General features: G+C 54.2%; 2 protein-coding genes across 3 annotated transcripts in view; one reads left to right on the plus strand and one right to left on the minus strand.

Moving 5' to 3' along the window:
- Positions 1–271: 271 nt before the first annotated feature.
- LOC143821591 (nicotinamide N-methyltransferase-like) lies at positions 272–5,857 on the minus strand. The gene is made up of 3 exons (XM_077305731.1): positions 5,603–5,857; positions 3,699–3,906; positions 272–2,561 (listed from the first exon to the last, which is right to left on the minus strand). The coding sequence occupies exons 1-3, from the start codon at positions 5,745–5,747 to the stop codon at positions 2,126–2,128; spliced, it is 789 nt and encodes a 262-aa protein (XP_077161846.1). The 5' UTR covers positions 5,748–5,857; the 3' UTR covers positions 272–2,125.
- Positions 5,858–26,530: 20,673 nt separating this feature from the next.
- The window catches only part of ZBTB16 (zinc finger and BTB domain containing 16), a 132,346-nt gene continuing 131,554 nt past the window's right edge, over positions 26,531–27,322 (plus strand). For both annotated transcript variants that reach the window (XM_077305569.1, XM_077305570.1), the window contains exon 1: positions 26,531–26,647. The gene's annotated coding sequence lies outside the window, so the exon portion shown is untranslated. The remainder of the gene's footprint in view (positions 26,648–27,322) is intronic.

Consider the following 27,322-nt stretch of genomic DNA (forward strand, 5'->3'; position numbering starts at 1 on the left):
GGAGACCCTGGGCTAGAAAAAGACCAGGCTGTTTTGGACCTATCACTTTAACCACCGTACTGCATTTGCATCTTAAAATGCATTGATACTTTTTGATATATAGATTTGTATGAACTGGATGAACTCCCATTGGTCTAACTGGACAGAAATTCTTCTTGTGATCTTATCCCTCCCAGGGTAAGATCAATGGTGATGTATTTTCTTTGTACTAGTCTTTGAACATAATAAACAGTGCTTCATCACCCCAGAGGGAAGACACGGACTCACCAGGTTAAATAGAAGTGCATTATATGCTTTATTATGTGAAAAATACTAAATACATGCATAATGCAAACAAGATGCAATTCAATAAGGAGAAGTGCAGAGTTCTGGGCCACAGAAAGGAGAAGCAGCATCCTGGATGGGAGAGACCCTTCTGGGCAGCAATGGGTGTGTGAATGCGATCTTGGGGTACCTGTGGACTATAAGCTATGAGCAGACAGTGTGATGCGGCAGTAAAGAAGGCGAATGCCATTTTGGACTGCATCAACAGAGGCATCACCTCCAAATCTCAAGTACTGGAATACCGTGTGCTCTCCTAGAGGCCTCGCTTCCCCCAGAAATTCTGCAGGCTTGGTGGAGAGGACCCACAGGGATGGCTTTAAATGGTACAGGTTAGATATTAGGAAAAAAATTCACAGAGTAGTTCAGAAGTGGAATCAGCTGCCCAAGGAGGAGGGGAGCTCCCCCTCACTGGCGCTTTTCAAGCAGTGGCTGGACAGATGCTTATCCTAGATGTTTGAGGCTGATCTTGCATTGAGCAAGGGGTGGACTGCATGGCCCCTTCCAACTTTGTGATTCTATGATAAATCAAGGAAATAAATTACTGACAAAATTTCTCTAAAAGTGCACATGGATAGGGAATAAATGGAATTCTGTTCCAGTCCTGTTGGCACTCTTCTGTAGAAGGCGCTGGGTCTGCCCCCACTGCTGGACCTCCTGGTGGCACCTGGCTACAAGCATAGACAGTTTCAAGAGGGGATCGGACACACACCTGGGGCAGGGGTTCAATAGAGGCTCCTGGTCACAACAGATAGAGGGAACACTCTGCCGGGGGCAATGAGACGCTGTATTCTTAGCACCTGGGAAGGACGCAGTAGGAGGACTCCTGGAGTGGACCTCCTGCTGGTCCCTGGACTTTGGCCACTGTGCTTGCTGGCAGGGGCTCATGGGAATTGTAGTCCATGGACATCTGGAGGACCACAGGTTGACTACCCCTGGCATAGAGGGTTAGGCTGGATGGGCCATTGGCCTGACCCAACAGGGCTTTTCTTATGTTCCGATGTTTAGCAATATGTCATTTGTCTTTGGTAATCACTGTGGTTTAAAATCAAGAAGTGGAATATCAGTGATGAGTAGCACAGGAGTGATTTGCTGATTATTGATTACTGTTTCAGCCCCCAAGTCAAGTGCCCTCTGGTGATGGGGGGAGAACAGAGGTGTGGTCTGGGGTTTTGACAGGGCCAGGGCTTTCCCCAAATGCCCTCCTTCCCACCTAGGCAGCTGGCAAAGTTGCTTTGACCATGATCTTTCCCAACAGATGGTGCCAGCCCCATGGAGGCTGGGGAGACCACAGCCAAGCAGGAGGAAACCTTTGCGAAGGGATGATGCAGAGACGGTGTCATGTAGATGCCCTCTGAAAACTTGCTGCCGTTGAGATTTAGAAGCGTCACAAGACCTTTGGGACTCAGCCTATGCGCACCAGTCCCCTTGGCCCTGGGTTCAAGCTGTTTAAGCCCCTTGAAATGGCTTGTGGCAATTTTCTGTGTGGAAGGAGGTGAGTAGTTATTAGAAATCTGGGCCCATGCTAAGATTTCCAACCTTACCCAGATGTTTTATTTGTTCTGCGTCAGGCAATTGGTCTAGATATGCTAATTGCAACGGGGGTCAAATAGATTTCCTAACGTTTGCCTTTGATTTTCACTGTACAGGTTAGAGAACGGAGGCTGAAAGGTAGAAGGCTCAGCCACGGCTGCCACACAAGGAGCCAATGGCAGAGATAGGCGTAGATCTCGGGCCTCCCACATTCGAAGTTCATTGATACCCTCAGCCCCCCCCCCCCCCCCGCCGGCTCTCTTGCCCTGCTTCACACTTCTTTCTCCTTGCGGGCAAGGACAAAATATTTCTCAGAGAAATCGCAGGCGTCAAACATATCCTTGTCAAACCTGGGCTCTGCCTCATACTCAACGACGGTAAAGCCGGTTGTGTGGAGAGCATCTCTCAGGGACTCCTCGGTCAGGACCAAGAAGGAGAACTTACGGGGGCCAACCATGTAGAAACTGCACCCCAAGATTCCCGCAAGCACCAGGGCTCCTCCGAGCTTCAGCAGGGAACTGATGTTCTTCAGGGCGGCTCGCATGGTGCTGAGATCTTTGCAGGCGGCCTCCAGGCATTCGACGGCCAGCACGCAGTCCGCCTTGGGCAAGGAGACCGGCGCCAGGGGGTTGCTCTGCAAGACGTCGCAGTAGAGGACCTGCTGGATGGCTCTCCTCATCTTGGCCTCCTTGTCGGCCCATTTGTCCCTGCAGGGAATTGAAAGCAAACAGATGGCTTGGCGAACCTTCATGCCACCTCCGGCAGTGTGAGCAGGAGATGTGGGAAGCCTTGGCAGAACTTAAATATGCCAAAGGAGCAGAGTACCTGGATGCTCAAAAGAATGAAATAGTTTTATTAAGAAGGGAAGCAGACTTTGTACTGAAAGACGAGAAAGAGAGTCCCATCTGACTGCCCTGTTCTATTCATTCAGTTTGTCCTGGAGGCAAGCAGGGAGGAAGTGTGCTCAAAGGAGTAGGAAGTCCCCCAATGAGCCAATCAGGACACAGGAAAATTCCAGGAAGTTCCTAATCTCAGGAGGGTGCAATGGCACAGAGTGAGGGGGCTAAGGACTATAATTTGGTTTTATATAGCTCTGACACGTAGACATTTAGGCAATAAACTGCAAATTAATGTGCTTGGAAGGCAAAATCATACCAATACTGGAAATTTGGATACGGGGACCTGAAAGTCTGACCACCAGCTAAGGCAGGACTGCCTCCTAACCTCAAGTTAGGCAAGATCTTTTCTCAACCGCAGAGTGAGAGGTGGAGTGTCTGATGGCACATTCTTGATGAAAGACGTCGTGATATTAACTTCTCCACCCTGGGCGGGGAAACAGGGCAAAGGGAAGGGGAGAACCATGCGGGTGGCCCCAAGCTGCTTGAACAAACGGAAGGATAAAGAGGTTCAGGTGCCCAGAGAGTTTGTTTCTTTGTTTGTTACAAGACACTTTGCCTGTTTCTTGCACATCTCACTGGCCGTCACATGGGCCAGTCCCCCTCCTTAGCCCCATTTATTCCTAAATCCAGTATTTCTAAAATAAATCTTATATTGATATGCCACTGCTCTTGGCCCAGCTAGCTCACAGGGGCTTGCAACCATTTTAAACAGTACAGTTTAAAACAGACATAAATCAACTAATATAGCCAGGCCTCTAATCAGGTTGCCCTTCTGTGCCCTCCTGCAAGCTGTCCTGGTTCCCATCACTCCATAGTCGGCAACCTTCCTCATCCGCAGGGGCAAGAAGGACTGCAAGCAGAGGCAGACAGCAGATCCGAATAAACAATGGTGGCGGCGGGGGGGGGGGGCATGGTAAGAAATGTGCCTTCATCAAGCTGCCATACCTGGTTCCTTCCAGCTCACACACATACTTCACAATTGGGGTCCAGTCAAAAGCTCCCGGTTTGTTCTTCAGCCACATCTCTATTTCCTGGCGGTTCCTCTCAACAGGATCAGAGGCAGTGATATTCCCAAAAGACTCGCAGGCAGAGAGGAACTGGTAGATAGTGGGACCACTGGCCAGATCGAGCAAGGTGTCCCCTTTCAGGTGCCCTGGTGGGAAGGTAAAGAGAACTTCCTCAGCTGGAATTGGAAGCTAGACCTGTAATGGACAGAGCTTTGAACCTCAGTTTCCAACCTTCATGTGGGTAGCCATGTTAGTCTGAAGTAGCAGGATAAAATAGAAACTTTGTATTTTTATTTATTTATTTATGTTTCAATTTCTAAACCGCCATTTCCAGAAATGGCTTGGTTAACAACCTCTCAACAATAAAACCCCACAAAACAATATTTAAATCCTCAATTTAGTTAGAGAAGTGAGTCTTTACTGAAAGCTGGTCTTCACATTGTCTGGAGAACTGGGCAGTGGGAATATGGGCAGTGAGGTGATACTCCCAATTCAGGGCAAAGTTGAAGGAGAATTCTTCCAAGGAGAGAAGGTGCCCAATAAGGAAAGGGGAAATAAGGTGTGAAGATTTCCTCAGACTTATGTGACAGAAAGGACTTCAGAATATTCAGTAGTCAGGGGGAAATTGGTACTTCTAGAAAGGGAAAGTGGGGGTCCTAGCTCTAAAGTTTAGCCAGGAAACTTTAGTGGAACTGACAAAGACAAAAGCAAAGCAGAAGTGTTTTGGGATATATGCACTGACTAGAACCTCTCAGTTTAAAAGAAAGCTTAAAATCTGAAAGAAAAGCCTATGAACATCTTAAAAGCCTATAACTAAGAACTTGTTTCTTTGTTGATAACGCCTCAGTACCATTCTGACAAAGGCTTTAAGAAAAGAGGACTCATTCTCTTTTGCAAATTCAGCAAAGCCAGGGAGTTGTCCGAGAGGATCACACTTTCCACTTGGCTTGGAAATCATCTGGCCTCACTTTAGACAAAGCCCCCACCCCCCTGCCCCGGGTTGTTGGTAGCTCACTAGAAAAAGTTCTGCAGCCAGAATTGTCCATGCAAAATCCAAATACAATAAAAAAAATCTGTGCAATCCCTTTTATTAGGACTAGAAATGCCAGCCTCCAGGTGGGACCTGGGGATCCCCTGGAATTAAATCACTTCCCCTGGAGGAAAGGTCTGCTTTGGAGGTTGGGCTCTTTGACAACATATTCCTCTTGAAGCCCTGCCCTCCCTAAGCTTCACCCTGTGCAACTGCTTTTCTGGAATTTAACCTGGTCTGTATGCTGGATCCCACAGATGGGATTGTCCAGAGTCTTTCTGCCTTCCTCCCCCCCCCTTCCTCAAGCCATTTTTGCTTCTTCTGGATGCTTTAGGCTCATCTTGCTTTGAGCACAGGGTTGGACTAGATGGCCTCTACAGATGCTTACAACTTTATGCTGGAAAAGTATATTCCTAGGACCATGAGATTGGAAAGGGAGTGAAATTTCTCCCTCCTTTCTCTTTTGCAGTAGAGTTCTGCCTACGTATGAGGCAGAAGGGAGGAATTCTGCCACCATCGCCTCCCCCACGGCAGCCTCCAAACCCTCCCCATGGGCCTTAGAACCCCAAGGATAAATTTAAATGGCTCATTGACACTTGACAGCACCTCCTGGGGATGGAGTGCAGGATCCAGCCTCCTGTCTCCCCCGCAACACCTCTGCTCAACAGGGCCAGTGAGAGATGATGGGGCCATGTCCTGAGCCAGTTCCCAAAGGAGGCTGCCTCCCTTAAAAAGCACCCCCCTCCCCGTGGCTTCTCCTTCCCCCGCCAGGCAAAGGGGCCCCTGCAGAGCTCACTGTTGTGATTCCACACCCGAAGCAAAGGTCTTGCAAAGTTGCTTCAGGTAAAACGCAATGACTTCATCGCCCAAAGTGCCGGCTTGAAACTGGAAATATTCCAGGTAGGCCCGGGAGTCGAACTCTGCCTGGTAAACATCTCGTCCGGTGAAGTCCGCCATGGTGCTCTCTCTGCAGATCTTGGCAGATGCGGGTTGGATTTCCCTCTCTGGGCCCCTCTGTCAACACAAGAGGAGGTCAAAGAGCTGAACCTGGAGAGCCCAGCCTTCTGCCGCGATTAACCCTTCAGCAGGAGAATCCGCTTCACAAGCTCACTGAAACGCCTCCAGTTTGCCTTGCAGTCCACTCCCCAGCCCATGCGGAGGCCTGGATGGCCGCTTGGCTGCTGCCCTACTCCAGGGAACTCCCCACCCGGGCCTTCCCCGCTTTGGGGACCAGGCCCCCTGAATGGGTGGGGAGGGGATGCTGGCCTCTGGTATGCTTCGGAGGTCCCGCTGTGCCATTTGATTTACGTGGCCTTCGAATGGCGGAATCGCTGAGGGAGCAGGATTTTGAGGGGTTTACACTGGGATGTTTTTCATTATGCCTGGTAAGCTGCCTCCACTCAGGAGGCAAAGGCGAGTGTTAGCTTGTCATGATAAATGACTCAAATCAAATGTGGCAATTCAAAATGCTTTCCTTTGTCAGGATTGGGACCTCTGGGCATGACCCAGCCAGACATCAGCACTGTGAAGTCCCACTGATTTCAATGGGGAAAATGAAGCAGTCAGTTACTTCTCTCCGGCAAGAATCAGTAGGGCTCCGAAGAGTTAACTGTGGCTGGATCATGGCCAGAGACTTTACACCCGGACATTCACCTTGGTTGTTTGTTTGTTTTGCTTAATATTTTATTGGCCTGAAACCTTCTCTGGGAAATTCAACAGATATAATTTTAAATCATATTAATTTGATTCATAGCAACTCCCTCTGGTGAGTGGGCATTGCTTATCCCAGGCACTGATAAAGCCCCTTCTGAGACCCCAAAACCTGTCCTTTAGAATTTGGTGTAAACTTGGAAGCCACTCAGTTGCTCTCAGGGTGTATCTATCTGCCGGGAGGGATGGATGTCCAGGCCTGCTGAAATGCTAGCAGCCCCATCTCTGTCACTGCAAAGGGGTCTGAATTGCAGCAAATACCACGCAATAATATTTAGTTCCATGCTAGGAAAAGTTCCATGCCATTTCTGCTCATTAACCCCCTGTTAAAAGGCCAGGGTTACAGACCTTGCAGTTTTCCCGTAAGGAACCCAAAGGATGAGGAAACAATAACAATATTGTGTTGTTCTTAAAGGTAAAGGTAAAGGTATCCCCTGTGCAAGCACCGAGTCATGTCTGACCCTTGGGGTGACGCCCTCTAGCGTTTTCATGGCAGACTCAATACGGGGTGGTTTGCCAGTGCCTTCCCCAGTCATGACCGTTTACCCCCCAGCAAGCTGGGTACTCATTTTACCGACCTCGGAAGGATGGAAGGCTGAGTCAACCTTGAGCCGGCTGCTGGGATTGAACTCCCAGCCTCATGGGCAAAGCTTTCAGACGGCTGCCTTACCACTCTGCGCCACAAAAGGCTCTTGTGTTGTTATATATATTTTTAAAAATCAGCTGTATATATGGCGTTTTGTAGAATGGAGATAATTTAATAAAAATATTTTCCTCTAAAAAAATATTTTCCTCCTCGCAGGGGAAATGAGCTGCTCTCTGAGCATCACCTGGAAACAATTCTCAGTTGCGTCCATTAGATGGCACTAAAGCATCAGGATTGCTCGGCAGGGTTAGGCATATTGTGCCGGCCTTGAATAGCCCACCTTTGGAGGACAGGTGAGCAGGGGCAGGTTAACCCAGCAGGCCCTGGCACAAGTGACTGTCCTAGTTCCTCGGAGGAGCAATGAGTCTTGATCTGCACCACACCCAGTTTCTCTTTGGGGATGGATGCTCTTCAACTCAGTCTGAATTGGGGTCACCTGGGAAGTTTCTAATGCTCATTTAGGTGTCCAGGCAGGAAAAGCTGGAATCAAGGACAAGACCAGGGGTAGTCAAACTGCGGCCCTCCAGATGGCCATGGACTACAATTCCCATGAGCCCCTGCCAGCGAACACTGGGAATTGTAGTCCATGGACATCTGGAGGGCCGCAGTTTGACTGCCCCTGAGATAGTGGCTGGAAATGGCTGGAGATAGCAGAAAAGATCTCTGTCACAACCACACACCCTCTTGAGAGCCTGTGTTGTGTAGTGGTTAAGAGTGGCAGACTCTAATCTGGTGAACCATGTTTGATTCCCCACTCCTCCTCCACATGCAGCCAGCTGGGTGATCTTGGGCTAGTCACAGTTCTTTCAGAGCTGTTCTCTCAGAGCTCTCTCTTCTCCATCTACCTTGCAGGGTGAGGAAGGGAAGGTGATTGGAAGCCACTTGGGGACTCCTGGTAGAGAAAAGTGGCATATAAGAACCAATTCTTCTTCTTCTTCTTCTCTTATTCAAGGTCCCTGGTACCCTCTGGCCACCAGCAGGGAATGGGACGGTGGGGTTGCCAGATCCAGGTCAGGAACCTCCTGGAGATTTGGGGTAAAACCAACAAAGGAGAAGGGGAAGCAAGGGCCAAGCTTCAGCAAATAAAACTAATATCAAGGGACATATATTGATGATATGGTGTACACAATAATATAATTGAAAACACAGGGCCTGCTTATCAAGACTTATCAAGTGAAAACTTTCCATAGGCTGCTATAATTTCCTACATGATGCTGATGAAAATATCAAATGGCCAACAATAGACCATCTATCTGTTGGCCTCAAGGGCCTTCTGCTATGGTCAATTGTACGCAACACAGTTTTTAGAAACAACCCTGCAAGATAGTCAGTGTAAATCACAGATCTTCTCACATGACAACTGCATCCCCACAAAAATCACCCATTGCTATTGTAAGCTGATGCAAAGTTTTTGGGCTTTCCAGATGTGCGGGTGTCATCAACTAGCAAATGAAACCCAATGGCACTTTTTATGGCACGCGCATTATATCGTGTACACAGATGAAACCCAGTGGCACATGATATGGTGCACAGTGAACTACAATAATGTCATTTAGGTACACAATACAATAAATATATTTCCTTTGACGTACATTTGATTAGCTGCTGCTTAATTTGGAGAGGATGCCTGAGGGGGACAGAGGCCATGGTGGCTTGAAATGCCGTTGATTTCTAGAATATTCGCTCCTAGACAAGCACGTGTGTTCATCTTTCTTGAACGCATTAATTCAAGTGCACCCAAAGGAAAGGGTTACAGGACTTCAAAGCTCGACCTTTGATGAAGGTCGAACTTTCTGACACTTCATGTCGTCATGCAGCACAAAAGGGATTTTTCATCAGTTCTGTTGCCAGGGTCCCCCATCGACCCTTTGGGCTCCCCTTCTCCCCTTTTTCAGTCTCTGGCGCCCTTCAAATGTGCCGGGACCCCCCAGGGGGGCATATGCTCCCTGCCAAGAATGGCTGATCTAGGGCCCGACTGTAATTCTGGAAGATCCCTGGTTCCTCCTACTGGAGGCCCTGCATTCAGGAGGCAGCTCCATGACACGAGAGTAAAGACATCTGGATGAGGTGTGTAGCCGGGGCTGCAGGAGGGGCGGGGGCAGGATCCGAAGGGCTGGTGCCCAGAGCAAATGCCTCAGGACTATCCCAAAGGCAGGCCCACCTTCTGGAAGGTCCTTAGGGAACACGCTCATAATTTCTTTTGTTGGTTCCTCCCCCCTCCCTCCCCACTTGCCTACAGGAAACAGCCCACAAAGCAAACTGCCCCCGTAGTGCAAAAAAGAAACCACACTCTGAAGTCGTGGGGAGGGGGGGGGCAACCACTCTCTTTAGCATTACAAGAATACCAAAACCGAATGTGGTTGGGAGGACTTAATCTTGGTAAGTGCCGCTAAAAGTTTCTTAAAAGCAAATCTTCCCTCTAATTCTGTCTCCGGGGAGGCGGAAGACTGACGATCCTTTAGCTGCCTTGTAATGAAATACGGTGAGGCTGAAATCCCCTTTATCTTCCCATCCTTGAATGGGTCCCCTGGGAGTGGGGCTCCCACTGAGAAGCCGCATGCCCTCCCCGTTTGCGGCAGGACGCCCCCTGCACGGGCCAGGAGGTCTCCGGGGGCAGAACCCCCATGAGGTTCGCCCGTCCCCTTCGCTTCATTCTCTCCAGGGGTGGGGGGCCTGTGGGGGGGGGGAGGGACCCCAGAAGGGCAGAGGCCACCCTCAAGCCAGCCATTTTCCCCGGGGGGAGGGAGGGGTCTCTGTTGCCCGAGGTCAGTCGTAATGCCAGGATAGCTCTAGAGAGCTGGTGGCAGAGTGGCAGGGCAGCCCCCGAGGCAGCAGCCGGGGAGGAAGGTGAGGAGGAGCTGCGGCCCGGTACCGACTGATCCACGGACCGGTACTGGTCCCCGGCCCGGGGGTTGGGGACCACTGTTCTAAGAGAAACAATAGACACCACATGCAAAACCCAAGTTGTGTCGGTGCACACCAAATACACACAAAAGTTTGGAGCAGTCGATTCACACTTGAAGTCAATGCCCAGCTTTGGCCTCAGCGTTCACTGGGGGGGGGGCGGGCAAGTGGTGGAGGACGCAACTGGCCAGTCTCATCAGTTGGCTGTCGGTCTCCATATCACATGGGTTTAAATTACGGTGCCCCCCCCCAAAGGCTGTTTCCGCCTCCTTCCCAGCTCTTTGCCAGCCTGTCTCCCTGTTCTCCTCGGGCTCAACTGCTGCAACACTCTCTTAGCACCTGGGCCTTGTGCCAGAAGGGCCAACGCACTGACACTGCATCAGCACACACAGGGCTATGCACAGAGGTGTTCCTCCAGGCCCATGAGGAGTTGGAACAAGTTGTACACCTGCCCTTTTTTACCTGCCCTGGCAAAAGCGTTCCAAGATGCTTTCACCTTGTTTACCAGACGAAGCCTCCCTTCTCCCTGGGGGGCACAAGGCTCCCACTGAAAATGCCAGGGGGGTTGGAGAGCCAGGCAGAGCAGCTAGGGGCCTCTGTGCAGTGGGCAGCAGGCAGGAGTCTCAGGTGGGCAGCTGGGTCAGTCTGAGTCCAGGGGCACCTTGAGGACCAACAATGCTTTACTCCCAGGGTAAGCTTTTGTGTGCAAGCACACTTCTTCAGATACAGAAGAGCTCCGAAGGGACCACTGCCCTACAGCAAAGAACAGGGGAGAATCTTGCAGCCGCTGCCTCCGGAAGCACCCGGACAGACCCCGGCAGACTTTGTGCGGTGGTCAAACCTTTGCCTTTTAGGCCTGGCAGGGACTCCAGTTCGCTGACGCGGTGACCAACCCCAGACAGTGGCCGGAGACCTCCTGGGCTCACAACTGTTCTCTGGGCAAGAGAGATCAGTTCGCTTGGAGAACTGGGCTGCTTTGGAAGGTGGATGCTGAGGCGTTATCGCCCTCTGAGGTTCCTCCATCCCCCCCCCCCCGGCACCCCCGTCAGGCTCCATTGCCAAAAGCTCCAGCTCTTTCCAATCCAGCCTCAGTTCCCCAGTCGATGTAGTTTGGCTAAGGCAGACTTAGAACCGGCTGGGCAGGATGGAAGTTCGGCCTGTACTGAACACAGGAAGCTGCCTTATCCTGAATCAGACCACTGACCCCGCGAGGTCAGCATTGTCCACTCCAGGGCTTCCCAACCAGGATTTCAAGAAACTCTTGATGGCCCCGGAAGGGAGGGTTCTCTCTCTCTCTCTCTCTCTCTCTCTCTCTCTCTCTCTCTCTCTCTCTCTCACACACACACATCTATCTATCTATCTATCTATCTATCTATATCTATCTATATCTATCTATCTATCTATCTCCATCCATCCATCCATCCATCCATCCATCCATCCATCCATCCATCCTGCTACTTCATGAAGAGAAGAGAACGGGGGCCAAGACCGAGAAGGCCCTGGTCAAGGCCAGGTGGGCTGTGAGCCTCTGTGGGCTTTGAAATGGGGCACTGTGTGCCGTTTAAAGCACAGTAACCAACCATGATTGCTGCCGGCATCGTGGAGAGGCAGAGGCACAAGTTCTTATAGGCAACGGGTGGGCGACCGGGGCACCTTGCCTGGCAGGGACACAGACCCGGAGAGCAGCAGGGCTGACTTGGCAGTGCCAGGCCCGAGGCGGTGGGGAGCGCCTTGGCAAGCGCCCTCTGCTCCGATCACAAGCAAGCCACAAAACAGGCCCGTGAAATGAAACTTTCTCTGCGCAGGATGTTGCCACCAGGCCCAATGATCCCGCGCAGATGGTGGAGAGATAAACGAGGCCATCTTTTTACTGTAGCTCCTGGGCCATAATTCCTGCCCGACATTTATTAGATGCAGCCTTCCCGTCCCTTTTGTGGGGCTCCGTAGCTCCAGACGGCTGCAGCAGGCGAGGTGGGAAGCGGAACCCGGCGTTAATAATGTGGCCGGCACTTCAGCCTCTCCCCATTTCTCTCCTCCAATTTTCTCCTGTGACAATTTATAGGTTAGTTTGATGCTTGAATAGCTGTGTCTCTCTAGTAATATGTATTCTCCGTAAGTATTCCCCGCTGTGGCGTATCCTAAGAGAACTCCATCAAATAATTATCTTCTCTCTTTTTTTATTCACAGCCTTTTCTCTCGATCTGCATCACTATAAAATATTCCAATGGGCTCCCCCCCCCCTTAGCGCCCAGCCTTTCTGTGATTGTAAAGTGTATTTATGTTCAATATTAAATCCACCCGATGCAGTTCTCTATCTTGGCACTTTCCTCTTTTGACGCTGGAGCCAGCGTGAGCCCCGTGCGGCTGCCGCCGCTTTCCGCCTCAGCAACAATGGCCAGCATAATTAGCCGAGGGAGGGGATCAGCCCGGCCACACCAAGACGGAAGCCACGGGCCGGGGGGTTTCAGAGGGGGCCTGCTGCAAGCGTGTCACGTGGCCTGATCCCGTGCGAGGCCAAAAGGAGACCAAACCGCAGGCCACGGTCTTCACCACAGGGCCACAGACCCGGGGATCCGCACCGGTCTGGCAGCTCAGCTGCACCACTACCATCTGGCTCCATCCAGATTTTTGCTTCAGTGGAAGTCAAAATCAACTGGAAAGAAGGTTTCCCCAAAACCAGGGGTCCAGGAGAAGCTCAAGCCATTCTAGCTCCCTTTCCAGCAGCATGGTCCAGTGGCTGAAAGAGGGCCAAGAGGAGGGGAGGGGCCATGGCTCCATGGTGGAGCATCTGCTTGGCATGCAGAAGGCCTCAGGTTCAATCCCTGGCTTCTCCAATTAAGAGGACCAGGTGGTGAAAGACCTCTACTGGAGGTACTGGAGAGCCGCTGCCAGCCTAAGTAGAAGATAGAGGGACCTAGAGGGACCCAGGGCCCGATTCAGTAGAAGGCTGCCTTCATGTGCCAGCAGACCCCCCCCCACCCCATGTGCATTCCCAGCACACAGCAGTGTGAGGAACTGGAGCACAGGGGCAGAGCACCTGCCTGGCAAGCAGGAGGTCCCAAGTCCCATCCCTGGCAGCATCTCCATAAATTGGGGGGGGCGGGGGGCTCCTGGAGATTGGTGTGTAATGTTATGTACCTGCCCAGTCACTATGGCCACCTTATGGAATCATACAGCTGGATGGTCCATAGAGGCCATCTAGTCCCATCCACTGCTCAATGCAGGATGAGCCAGAAGCATCCAGGATAAGTCCCTGTCCAGCTGCTACTTGAAGATCGCCAGTGAGGCAGCTCCTTCCACTGCTGAACTATTCCGGCTGTGAATTCTCCCCATCCCTGATATCTAGCCAGTACCATTCCACATGTAATTAAATCCACCACTGTGGCTTCTCTACTGCCAACAGGGACCTTTCCCTGCCGTCCTCCAAGGGACAACCTTTCAGATTCTTCAAGAGAGCCCTCCTGTCTCCTCTCCACCTCCTCTCCTCCAGGCTGAACATTCCCAGGCCCCTCAGCCTTTCCCCAGAGGGTTGGTCTCCATATCCCGGATCATCCATTTTGCCCATGTTCTTTTTGAAGTGAGGCCTCCAGGAATGCTCCCAGGACTCCTCCAGGTGGGGCCTGACCAATGCAATAGACGGCTGACTCTGACATCTTGATTTTAGTGGTTTTATAATTGCAGACTTCGTATGAAGGTTTTAAATCGCTAGATGCCTGGGTGGCCCTTGTAGGGGCAGAAAGGTCAGATGCAAGTTCTGCAAATAATGCTACGGCTAGTGGCCCCGCTGCAGGTAATGACAAGACTGTGTTTCCGGGCTGACCCAGAACTCCTGGTTGGATCAGCTTTGCCATCGCCCTGCGCCCCTGTGAGAAAGGCAGATCATACATGACAACAAACACAGGAATGAGCCTAATAAGCAACAGAGGCGGCAGCGGTGCACAATGACAGGCTGGTGACCTGATCCGGAGGTCACACGTCCTCGAAACCCAGCATGGGGCACCAATAGTGGGCGGGTGAAAGTACAGTGAAGTAGGCTTCCTTTTGTGTAAGACCTGGAGGTTTCTCCTTGTCACCTGCTGGGGCTGCCTTGTGCTGCTGCTGCCGCCACCTGCTCTGGATTGCAACAGAGCTGTTTTGACTGCCCAGGGAAAGCCTTATGGACAAGAATCTGCTTGCCTGTGCACAGGATCCGCCCCCGGGCTCAGCCGCAGCACGCCCAGCAACCCACGGGAGCTCTCAGCGGGCTGCAGTGGACTTCCCCGTGACCCAATTAGCCCTGTTATTTCTATAGTGCTGTGTGGCAAACAGAGAGTGCCAGCACAGGGAGAGGTCCCTGCCCTGAGGAGTGTACAGTAGCCAAAGCTTTAGGCCTTGTGAAGGTGCCCCTCCCGCCCCATGAAAACAGACTGCTTCCAGGTGTCCTCACCTCGAATCCTTCACCGCTCCAGCAATATTCAGGCTCCAGCACCCAAGCGAGGGATTTCCTTGATCTGTGGACTGCTCAGGAAGGTAAGAAAGCAGCCGGTGCCACACGCCCCACATGGGCTTCCGCCTGGCCCTTCAGCCCCTCTAAGGGAGACCGTCCAGGGAAAGGGACATTCCAGCCCAGGAGCCCCTTACAGACACACAAGAGTTCAGGGAATCAACTTTTAAGCAGAGGTCTCCAACCTTTGCCAGCCTTTGGGCCCCTCGGGAATTCTGGCACAGGGTGGCGGAGACAGCTGCAAGATGGTTGCCGTAGGAGGAGGAGCCAGCCACAAAATGGCTGCCCCAGCTTCCCCTCAGGGGCATAGTGCAGATCCTTGTGCTTATGGTGCAACTGCTGCCAGAGCAATTTAAAAAAATCTGCTCAGCCAATCAAATCCCCAGTGGAGATTTGGGCGATGCATCGCAGCCCCCTGTGTTCCTAGAGTGCGTGCACAGGTCCGCCTCCTTCAAGAGATGAAGCAGTCCGTTCTTCATCCTCCTCTTCCCTTCAGGAGGCGGGATGCGTGGCAAGCTGCCTGCCCACCTCTGGGAACATTTCTCAGCCTTTGTGCATGGCTTGGCTGATTCCTGTGCCCAGGCTGGGCTGCTTCCTATGAACACCCAACAGCAGGTGGGTCTGAGGAGGTCAGGATGGGCTTCCTGCACGCGAGAGACCCACTGGCCTGGCAGCACCTGGATCGGTTTGCAGGTGGAGGACAGTGGCTCAGAGCAGTTTCCAATCGATCCACCCCCCACCCCCCCCCACCCCACACACACACACCCTGGAGGAAGGTGCATTCCCAGTGGCAGGATCCCAGCACACCTCTGCATCCCACCTTCTGCTCCTGCAGCTGAAAATCCTCCGTCTTGGTCTATTTTGAGCGGCTTCCTGCAGTGCAAGAGAGGCGCTCTGCTGGGCGTGTGGCACAGGAGGGCTAATGAGAGGAGGGGGAGAGGGCAGGGGTCCCCGGCTGAGGAAAGGCTGAGCTCTTCCCAGCAGCACCAGCCCAGCTGCCAGCCTCTCAGGGGATAGGGAAGGCCTGGCCTGCCCCTTGGAGAAGGGCCCGTGCCCAGTTGCCAGCAGGATGGCGCTTTGGTGGTGGCACCGCCCAGTCCCCTGGCATGGAGCCTTCCAGTGGTGCCAACTGGCACTGGTGCCAGGCCTTGGTCGGCTCTTGCTCCCGGCTCCTCTGGGCTCTTGCCTAGCAGGAAGAAGAGAGCTCCCCCCCCCCAGGGGCGCAGCTGGGGAGGGGCTCCCACCTGGCGTTTCTTTCTTCCTGCCTCTCCGAGATTCGATTTGAAGAGAGCCTGGATTGCCAACCGCCCGGAGGAGAACACCCCGGCAAGGGTTAACTGCGTGTATAAAATTGATTGCGATTTTTAGTAATTCCGTATAATCACAGTCTAGCAGCAGGTTGCTTCTCCAGCAGGAGGGTTTGGAATTATTTTCTGGAGTTTGCAATATAGAACTTAAATTAAGCCTCAGAAGTCAGGGGAGCTCCCCTGCATCCCTAATGCGGTGCTAAATTCTCCGCGGCACCGTCTTTGTATTAAAGCCTTTGCTAGCAATTAGGTTCATTAACTATCACAATACCTTATTTATGACTCGGCGTGCCATATGGTTTCCCAGCAAAAGAACGGCACCCGCTCCAGCACAGACCATTTGGCGTCATAAAAATGTTAACAAATAATGTTACGGCTCTCGGGGGCGAAAGGGCGGCCTAGGTTGGCGGGTCAGGAGTGGTGGGAGAGAATATGGAATCGTCTCCTCTCCCTCTGGGGAGGGGAGGGGGAATTCTTCCAGACAAACTGGATCCCAGGAACGCCAGAGCGGCAGAGGCCAGGAGAGACCTTTGGGCAGGGGCTTCGGGGTCTCCAGCCTGAACTGTGCCAGGCAACACCTTCTGCCTTTGCCCCTCCTCCCACTAGCCCTCCTGTGCCACACGCCCAGCCGAGCGCCTCTCCTGCACTGCAGGAAGCCGCTCAAAATAGACCAAGACGGAGGATTTTCAGCTGCAGGAGCAGAAGGTGGGATGCAGAGGTGTGCCGTGTACCTTCCTGGGCTCACTCCAGCAACTGGCCGTTGGGACCGTCCTCTCCAGAGAGCTCTTTGTTGAGCAGTTCTTATTCCTTGGGGTGGACCTGCTGGAGTGACCCACCTGCACTTTCCCGCTGAGCATCTCCCGGGCCCCCAGGCCCCTGAATGTGGTTCTCCTGGATTCAGACCCATTAGAGCCAATGTGCTCGCTCCCCATCGGGATCCTACGCACACGGGGGCCTTAGACGGAATCAGGCCCGGGGTCCATCGAGGGCAGCGGGGGGAGGGGGGTGTATTTTGGCGGTCAGCAAGTCTCCAAGGCCTCCGCAGGGGCCTGTCCTTTTGGGCCGGGGCTCGCCGAGGCTCTGTCGCTGCAGGCCTGGCTCCAAACCCCCGTCGCTCGGTCTCCCCCGGGCCCGCCACGCGCGCCCCCGTGCCGGAGCCCTTTGTGCGCCCCGACGCCGCGCAGCAGGGAAGCCGCCCGCAGGAGGCCTGGAGAGCGCCGGAGGACCACCGGGCGGCGCGCGAGAGAAGCGCTGCGAGCCACAGAGCGCTCGGCGGCGCCCTCCGGGCAGGTAAAGGGAGCAGCTGCCCTCCCGCTGGGGGTTGGGCGGGCCCTGCAGCTCCGGGGGCGCCAAGACCAGCCCGGGAGAGCACTTCTCCTTCCCCCGGGGCCGACCGGGAGGCTGGCAGCCCAGGCCGCGACGGACGGGACAGGACGGGCGCCCCGCGGAGCCACTAGAGGTCAGCCGCCGCCCTCGGCCCCCGCCCGGCCCGGCCGCGCTGGAGTGCAAGTGGCAGGATGAGACGCCAGGAAGCCGTGCGAGGGCCTCTGGGCTGCGGGCATCGAAAGGGGTCGTCCAACTGCGGCTCTCCAGAGGCCCATGGACTCCCATTCCCATGAGCCCCTGCCAGCGGTCGCTGGAGAGCCGCAGGTGGACTACCCCTGGTTGAGGTCGTGCAAAAGGAGGCCGAACTGGCCCAGGGAATCGTGGAGAGCAACAGATAGGAGGGACTCTACCCGGCAGGGCCTCCTTGGGCTTGGCTTTACTCTTGGGCTTTACCTGCTGGGCTGGGTGGGCAGTTTCTTCTCATAATGCCTGCTGTTTACCTTAAGCGGAGCTCCCAGAAGGTCCAGGCATATAGTTGGGGCCCAAGAAGGAGCTACGATACAACGTCTCATTGGCCCCGTCCCATAAAGCCCCAGAAGAGCCCCCCCCCCAGGGATTGAACGCCTACAGGTGGGCTGTGCTGCTAACTGGAATGCTGGCCATCTTAGAGTTTTAATTGTTATTGCCTTATTGTTTTCCGGGGAACGTTTTAATGTATTTATTATGTTGTCAACTGCCCTGAGCCGGTATTTGGGAGGGGTGGTTATATACATCCAAATCTGAATAACTAAACAATAAATAAACAAGCGACTAGGCCCCAGAGGCAACACACCGTGGAGCGCTTTTTCATATAAAAAAGCAAGACTTGGAAAACAAACACAGGATTTGTGCGCCTCAAAATGTCCAGCCTCCTCCAACTTGTGTGTTCAGAGTTTAAAATGGATGATTCCCAGCTTGTGCCATGGAAGCTCTCTGGGTGATCTTGGGCCAGCCTCACCTACCTCACAGGGTGGTTGTTCAGAAGAAACAGAGAAGAATGGCATCAGCTGCTTTGGGTTCCCCTTGGGGAGAAAGGCAGGGCAGAAGTGGATTGAACAAAGACACTCGTGAGAAAGAGGCACATTTGAGTGTGCTTCTTGATCCAGGTTTTGCTCAGCCGGTCAGACCTTCTTAATTACCTTAAAGTTGGAAAAGGCTGTAGCACTGATTGACTCCAAAGCAAGCAGCACAGGCGAAGAGGCTAGCTCTCTTGAGGCGGTGACTTACTGTACTTGGGTGTGGGGGAGTCAGCAAGTGGATTAGTTGGGCAAGAGGCAAGCCAGGAATTAACCTGAGCCCAGAAAAAGCGGTTCTAAAGCCAAGCCGGTCCGGTCCTGCTGACGTCTCCGGTTTACCAGGACCAGGCAGTAGGTGATATGGAAGACCCCCACTTGAATCAACAATACTGACCATCATGGAGGGAGCGTCTGATTGAGGCGGAGGCAGCATCATGCCTTCATGGCTTAAGCGGTTTGGGAGGGACCATGGCTGGGTGACGGAGCATCTGCTGGGCAGACAGAAGGTCTTTTCAGAATGCTTCTCCTGGCCTGGAAGAGTTGCCCAAAGATCTCCCTTAAAATGAAGGCTGGAGGATTTGCCCACAGTCCTGCCTTACCCCTGCTATCAGAAGCCCCAGCAGCACTGGAATTCTCAGGAAGATAAGATACCGAGGGCTTGCTTGTATCTCCTGCAAATATGACAGGAATCAAAGGGGTTAATAAATGACTTGGCAACTGGGGGGAGCACCTTCTGGGTGTGGCTCTTCAGTCCAAACGCACTATCTGAGGGAGCCATTCGCCTTGGTGATGATTTCAGAGACGCAGTCAATGTGGAATGGGCTTGTAGGAAGGGAGCCCAACTTTGGGTGTGCATTCAGCAGGGCTGTTCTTGAGGTTTGCTTAGCCTGATCTCTGCAGATTCTGGGAGCTCAGCTGGGCCAGCCCAGGCTAGTACCAGGATGGGAAACCTCCGGGGGAGTCCAGGGGCACCGGGCAGAGGCTGCCAGTGGCGAAGCCCCTCTTGCCTCCAGGGTCACCGTCCGTTGGCTGCAGCTGGCGGCTTAGCTAGCAATGGCCCACCTTTGGAACTTGAGGGGGAAGAGTCTTCCTCTGCAGGCCCTGGTGGATCTCCGATCCCATCCTCCTGAAAGGCGGAAAGGACTATTTGTCCTTACATGTCTGCCCTGTTTCTGCCTGGAAAATGGAAGTCCAAGGTTTGGCTGATCTGCAGACTTTGCTGAACATGTGTGTGTGGGAGGGGGGGCTGGTCCCCCCTTGGCTTCTCCCCCTGACACTGGGCCACACAGTCAACTCCAGACACATTGCCTTCTGGGCCATGATATCTCCCATCATGCACTCTGGCAATGGACCATTCCCAGCATTTCGTCACCCCAAATACATTATTTGATTGGAGCACAAAGATCACTTGAGCGGTGTTGGTCTGCAGTACAATGACTTGGTTTGAGTCCAGGAGCACCTGAGAGACCAACGGGATTTGTGTGTGTGGGGGGGGGGGTGAGGTTTTGAGAGTCAGAGCTGGTATCCAGTGCGGGGAGTGCTGACTCTCAAAAATGCATCCCCTCCCCAAACCTTGTTGGTCTCCAAGATGCTGCTGGGCTTGAATCAAGTTGTCTTTCTTTCAGAGCAACTTGTAATTTGTTTTTCATATATGATTAATTTATACCATTTCCCTTTGCCAATCTCACATTAGAGGCAGCCCCAAGAAACATCTGTAAAATGAAGGAACAATTTTACTCCTGATTTTGCCCCATCTGCAAACTGTTGGACACTTTAGGCTGGAGAGATGAAAAGGGAAACGCAAGAGAGGGGCCTGCAATGAAATAATTCTGCAAGCCGTCTCTGTGTTTATGAAGACACGGACCGCAGTGCTGCTTACTTCTGGCTTCGGTTCTCCAGAGTACAAAGGCGACTTTCTAAATATAGGCATCGTTGAGATGCTTAGGTCATTGGCTGCTAGAGGAGACATTTTAATGCAATTGCAAACCAAACCATGCATTGTCAGGGAGAGACGCAAAAAAGTAAACAGGACAGCTCAGAGCCTAGGTGCCCGTTTCACGGTGCAACAAGGCCACCTCCCCTCACTGAGTCACCTCTGATAACAGGCCCTTTTCCTCCTGAGCTGGGGGGGGGGCAGGCCTTGGAATGGCCTTGGTCATCAAGCTGCTGCCTCACATGACTTACGGTGGGTTTCCAGATCTTTGCAGGAATAGGGCCCTAAGCCACTCATGGGTCTGTTGGTCTTGCATATTCTTGTTCTTCTCCCAGAGGATGGAAAGAACATGGGGTGTCAATTTGAGGGTGGAGCCTGGGGAGGGTGGGAATTGGGCTAGGGAGGGACCTCAGCAAAGACCATCATCTCTAGCAGAACTGATTTTGGCCATCTCTGGGCCTCCCCTGGAGGTTGGGAAGCCCAGTCAGGGTGTGTCTGTTGCCTCTTCCCTTTTGCCACCACTGGATTAGTCTTGGAGGCCACGTCTGCTCCTTCCATCTTCAGTGGCCAGGAGCCAGCTGCTTCCTCCAGGGGACCAGATCTCTGTGTGCTGGAGATCTGCAGTGATTCTGGGAGATCCTGGAGCCATACTTATCCAGTGGCTCAAGTTAATTTCTTGCATCTGCAGTCGAAATTAAGGTGACCAGATTTCAACATTGGTAAAGCAGGACACCATTGACCGGGGGAGGGGAAGGGCTTCTTGATTAAAATTTTGGTCTATATGGAGCAACAAAATTTTTCATAGAATGCATAGAATGGAAAAATAGTATTGTAATGTATATATTTTTAATTTCAACATAAGTACAATTTGCCAGGTGCCCCTAGACGTCCCTCCAAAAGTGGGACAATCTGGTCACCTTAGTCAAAAAGGGACCTCAGATGTTGGACTGGGGAAGCCCCCTTGCATGCGGGGAACCTCCACCATCAAAGCAAGTCTAAACCGTAGCTGTATGAAGAAGAAGAAGAAGAAGAAGAAGAAGAAGAAGAAGAAGAAGAAGAAGAAGAAGAAGAAGAAGAAGAAGAAGAAGAGTTGGTTCTTATATGCTGTTTTTCCCTACCCGAAGGAGGCCACAACAGACACCCTGTGTGTGAGGCTGAGAGAGCGCTGATATCACTGAGATTTTTTTACCCCACCTTTTACTACCCAAAGGAGTCTCTAAGTGGATTACATTTGCCCTTCCTCCCTCTACCCTTTGAGAACAGCTCTAATATGACTGTGACTGGCCCAGGATCCCCCAGCTGGTTGCGTGCGGAGGAGGAGCAGGGAATCAAACCCCGCTCTCCTGAATAGAGGCTGCCGTTTTATTAACCATGACGATGATGATGATGATGACACCAGGCTGGCTTATGGCATAGGCTAGGAATGATGATGCTCATTAGCGCAAGAAGAATGTGTTCTGCAGAAACGCCGCTGCCTTTTGTCAAATCCTCTAGTTCCCAAGACAGAGACTTTGATAGAAATGACCCCTTCGGGTTTCTAGGGTGACAACGCTCAATCTTCATACCCCGCCCCTTTCTGCTGGCCTCACACTTGTGTGTTTAACTTGCAGAAATTCAGCAAGTTAATCTTTCCCCCAGTAGAAAGGCAAAATGCAGAGGAAATCTCCAGCCGCTAGATTTCTGCATGCCAAACTGCCAGCAAAGGCCTGTGGTGACAGCAGCCCTCCCCACCTCATTGCCCCCACATCCGGTTGCAGGACACGAGAAAAATGGCCTCAATCATTTGGAGTAATGGCACATGCCACGTTCCTTGCACATGGCCAGTTTGGCCTCATTTCCTTTGCCAGTTCGTTGCTAATAAACACGTTACACTCCAAGGCAAGAATTAAGGTTGAATGAAGCACGAAACAGAAGCAGTCAGCATCCAAAACCACTTCTACGAGGCATTGCTTTTAAATTAAAGGGACACCCAAACTAGGTTTTGCAAACACAATTGGCCATCATGCTCACAGTCCATTATTTCACTTGGGCGTGTTCCGCCCCAGGCGCAGAAGGAAGAAACAGCAAACCAGTAGAGAGTTCCTCAGCAGGCCACGTTGTTGGGGAAAGGGCTGCCCAAGAGGTCCCCCTGGGGGGAAGAATAGTGTAAATAAATGCACCTTGAGCCGAGCGTCTGTTTTGTTACCAACCATCCGGCGGGGGCTGGAGATCGCCTGGAAGCACAACTCATCCCCAGGCTGCAGAGATCAGCTCTGTTGGAGAGAATGGCTACTGGGAAGAAGCCTCTGGCTTTATACCCTGCTGAGGCCCCTCCCCTTGCCAAACCCCGCCCCCTCCAGGCTCCACCCCTCCAGATCCACAGGAATACAGGCTTGGATTTATAATCTATTTCGGAATCCTGATTATTGTTTGATTTTTTGCTAGTCAGTATGATCAATCAGAAAATGGCCATAATCATTTTAAAAATTAAAAAAAAATTTGCTTTCCAGCTTTCTTTGTTGCTTGCAAAAAAGGAGGGGAACGAAACAAGTGCAGCCTCGTACTTTATGACAAAGGTTAAATGTGCCAGTGAGTTAAGCTTCAGCAGACTGTGCAGGGCCTTGGCGGTGGGGTTTCCATTACTGCTAATGGGACTCATGCAGTTTAATTTCACGCGTGCAGCCGTAAAAATGGCCCCCCCGGCTACAAAACTTGAGCTCCGAGTTCCAGCCTTTTGAAAGTTATACGGTAAACAGAACTCCCCACCATGGTGCGAGTTGCTTACTTTGCTAGACAGTCTTTTTTAAAAAAAAGGACGGGATCTGCATGCAGGCCCCTCCTGTGTGTGTTTACTTGGCACTCAGGGCCCCCGATTTCAGTGGGACTTCCTCTCAAGGAGAGCATGTCTCAGAGGCCGATTGCAAACTAATGTCTAGCTTACTGTTATTTGTAAACGCTTTCTATTGGCTAAGCTCCTGTGATGTCATGGAAAGTTCACAAACATTCTAAAACCCCAGGAGGAGGGAAATGGTATCAACAGAATACTAAATGTATCACTCCTGTAGAGGAAGTGAAAGGTTGAGTTGGATGGAAAGCCTAAAAAATGGGGGCATTGTTGGTAAGAAGGGTGGCATCATGACCCCAACAGTCAGATGGGCTGCCTGAGGAGGTGGTGAATTGTGAGTTCCTGCATTGTGCAGTGGGTTAGACTAGATGACCCTGGAGGGCCCTTCCAACTCTATGCTTTTATGAGATGATGAGCTTCCCCTCACTGGCTGTTTTTAAGCAGCAGCTTACCTGTTTCACCTTCAGAGTAGTTCAGCAGTCACTCCACTGGGCACACAGTCCAGATGTCAAACTAATGGGGGGCATTCGATGGCTCTACTGTGCTCTCTTGTTCCTTGTAAAGAGAGTGTGTAGGAACACTGCAAGGCAGATTGTGACCACTGCCCCTCCCTTCCTATCCTATCCCACCTGCGGGCACAGAGAGAGGAAAAAACCTTCCTGTGCATGCTCAGAGGCACTGTCTTATTACTCCGTCTGTTCCAGCCCCGAGATCTGGGATTCCCTTTCTCTCCATCAAACACAACCAAACTGATAGCACAGAAAAGCAACGGAATTGAGAGAGGTATTTAATGGCATTTAATTGCTTTCAGCCAATTGTGTTATTCTATTTTATTGTTATTTTAATTGTTATGCTTTAATCATTATGTTGTTAACTGCCCTGAGCTGGCTTGCTGAGAGGGGTGGTCATAGAAACCTAAATAATAAAAATAAAATGAATAAATTTATCAGCACTTAGGAAACCACTGAACTTTTCTGCTGTTTTCATAGGCAAGTCTTGAAAGCCAGTGGTGGGGAAGCTCGCCTCTGCCCAATTCCTAAGCCAGGGTTATCAGTTTAATATGCCCCAATCGCTGTCTCTTTCCATTCCACAGAGTAGTGCTGTAAACAGAGGGGGAGGTGGTGTGTGCCTATGTGTGTGCATGCACATGTACAGCTATGCAAACATGCCAGGAGCCCCCCACCCTGCAATGCTGCCATTTCCCATTCCTGTCCTCTTTCCTATGGAGGCCTGCCATAAATCCTGGCTTGCAGGCAGCCTCCCCGTCCTCCTCCTGCCTAAACTGTGCTGCTCCGGCTGGGGCTGGCTTTGCAAGAGCACACCACCTCCGCTCCCTCCCAACCAGCCAGGATGGCGAGAGCCCTCGGAGGCCCACAGGCTGCTAAGGAGGGCAGGGGGCAACAGTTTGCTGACGTGGTGCCCGTGGCTTCTTGGGAAAGGACCCTTGGCATGGTCTTGGGCACAGATGAGATCTGAGCACTGAGGCAGGGCTGCCAGCCTCCAGGCGGTGGCTGGAGAGTTCCTAGAATTACAGCTGAGCTTCAGGGAGCAGAGGTCAGTTGCCCTGGAACAACGGCAGCGGTGGATGGTGGGCCATCACTGTATAAAACTGTGGCCCCCAATCTCCTTCCCCCCCAATTCAGCCCTCCCCAGCCTCTGTCCCCCAATCTCCAGGAATCTCCCAAGCCAAGCTGGCAACCCAATGACCTGAGGTCCCATGCATTTAGATTGCTGCTTGTTTTGAGGTTCCTCTTGTCCGAACCACAATGTCCTGTTCATTGGCGTCCTACCCTGACGGTCCTCGACTTGCACCATGCAGCGAGAAAGGCAGACCGTAAGTAGCTGAAATGCACACCTTTGACTCCTGCGCATTGGCACAGGCACCACTGAAATGGCACGGGGAGTACCTGGGGGTCAGCCCCTCTTGAATTTGGGTACGTTTAAAGCCCAATAGCAAGTGCTATTGAGAGGATGTTCCCTTGGCCCCGATCCAAAGAAACGCAGTCCTGGATGCTGTTGCACACGCAGGGGTCCCGTTGTGGAGGCAAGAGGAGGAGCAGAGACTCACAGGCCTGCTGCTTCCAGAGCGGCACTAGTTCCATTTTGGCGTGTGCTTCCTTTCCCTCTGACTGGTGCACCCGGGATTGAGTGCCACCACCTTCCTCTGAATCGGGGCCACCTCGTGGGCTCTGAAGAAAGGCAGGGGGCTCCCCCCGTCCCCGCCTTCCAGCCTCAGGTTTTTCTGTCCCCCTCTGGAAAATAGTTTCCCCCCCCCCTAGTGCAGGACAGCTTCCACCCCCCCCACCCCCCCGGGGACTTCCGGACAAGCCAAAGAGTCAAAAGAGGGCTCTGAGGAGTGATGCTGAAAGGTTTCCGAGACCTCGCCGCTCCCCGGAGGCGTTGCTTTTAGAGGGCAGGAGAGGCCGCCCGTCTCCTGCGGGAAGGGAGGGCGGCAGAGCGGGGACTCGCGCAGAGACGCGCCGGCGGCCCCCGGGGGAGCGGCTCCGTCCGGCTCGGCGGAGTCCTGGGCTTCCATCGCGGATGTCGGGGGCGCGGCGGGCCTTTGGGGCTTGGGCACGACCCCCCCTGCTCCCCCCCCCGCGGAAGTGTTTCCCTTTTCAAGTCCCCGCGCCGGCCGGGGAGGAGCGCGGGAACTTTTGGGGGGAGGGTCGCCGCCCTGGCCCGGGGGCTCCGTCCGCCTCTCCGTCGGCTCTCGGGGCCGGGGCTCGGCCGGGCGGCGGCAGGTGCCTAGGGGGCGTGGCGCGGGGCCGGAGGGAGGGAGGGAAGGAGGGGTGGCCGCCGCCGCCTCCGCCGCCATCTTTGGTGCGGGCAGAGGGAAGAGCGCTGTCCAGCAGCGGCGGCGGCGGCGCTCGCCTTTCCCGGGAGCCTGGCCCGAAACTCGCGCCCCCCGCCCCGACCCCCCCCCGGGATGAGGGGAGGTTGACAACGACACGGGGGGAGGGGCCCGCCGTGCGCCCGTCTCCCCGCCCCCAATGGAGCCGTGCCCCGGGGCCACTCCCGCCCGGCCCACGGGCTTGAGCCGAATCCCCGCCCGGCCTCAACCCCCCCCCCCAATCTGACTGGCGAGCGGGCGGCCGAGGGGCTCAGCCCCGGGGGGGAGGAGACCGGGACTCTGAGCACGTGCAGAGCGCCTCTCCCGCTCCGTCTGCTCGAGAGGCCGACCCCCCCCCTTCAAGCGCCTCTGAGCGCGTGCAGAGCGCCGGTCCGCACCGTGAGCCCCAAAGTGCCTCTGAGCCCTCGCCGAGCGCCGGTCCCTTCCCTTCCCTTCCCGGCGGCTCAGCGGCTCGGCTGCGGCAAGCGCCGTATCCACGCCCCCCCGACCCCGACCCCGACCCCTGGAGCCGAGCATGGGGGCACGGGCGCCTCTGAACACGTGCAGAGCGCCGTTGGAGAGCCGCCGCGGCGCGTGGGTGGATGAGGGGGGGGTGGGCGGGGGTGCCAGGAGTCAAGATGGAGGCGGGCCGGGGCCGGGCGCGGGAGGGGAGGGGCGCGGGAGGGGGCGGGGGCGGCCGCGTCAGGCAGCGGCTGGTGATTTGCTGGCGCGCCTCAGAGCCCCGCTAGAGAGGCAGAAGCGGGCGCTGCGAACTGCCCGGCCGGCGATGCCGCTCCTCCGACGCCGCCGACGCCGCTCGCCCCGCAGCCCGCCCGGTAAGTGGCCCCGCGGCCCCCCCGCCCTCCGCCCGGGACACGCGGCCACGGCAGCCGGGGAAGGGAAGGGAAGGGCCGGGCAGGGCGCGCGGGGAGCGCTGCCGGGGTCGCCCCGACGGCCGCGCTCCGGGAAGGGCGCCTCTTGCGCAGCCTGGCGGCGGGGCAGGACAAAGGGCCGCGCGAGCGGAGGCGGAGGCGGCGGCGGCCACGCGGGGATAGCACCGGGGGCGGGAGGGGGTCCTGGGGGAGGGGGCCAAGCCCCGTTGAACTCCGCGCCGGACTTCGGACCCCGCCGCCACTCCGCAGAAGAGTTGCCGCCCCCCCCCCCCCCCCGCCGCCGCCCGAAGTTCTCGCCGCGAGCGCCGCCCGAGTCCTTCGCAGGGCACGGCCGCCGCCTCCCGCCCGCCCGCCGGAGAGTTGCCCCCTCCCTCTGCCGACGCGCGCGCCCCCCCCCCCTTTGGATGTCCGCGCTGCCCCGGGCCCCGCGCGGGCTCCCCTCTCTCGGGCTCCGCGGCGCAAGCAGCGCCCTCCTGGCCCGCCGGCCTCCGGACAAGGCGCGAGCTCAGCCCCGGGCGGCGCACGTGCTGGATCGAGGCCTCTGTCGCGCTCTCGCCCGCCGCGGACGGGGCGTGGGGCTGAGCGCCGGGAATCTTGCTCCGCGCCGGCCTTGCAGGG

The sequence above is a fragment of the Paroedura picta genome, chromosome 12, assembly GCF_049243985.1.
Source record: "Paroedura picta isolate Pp20150507F chromosome 12, Ppicta_v3.0, whole genome shotgun sequence".
In the NCBI taxonomy this organism is placed as follows: Eukaryota; Metazoa; Chordata; class Lepidosauria; order Squamata; family Gekkonidae; genus Paroedura; species Paroedura picta.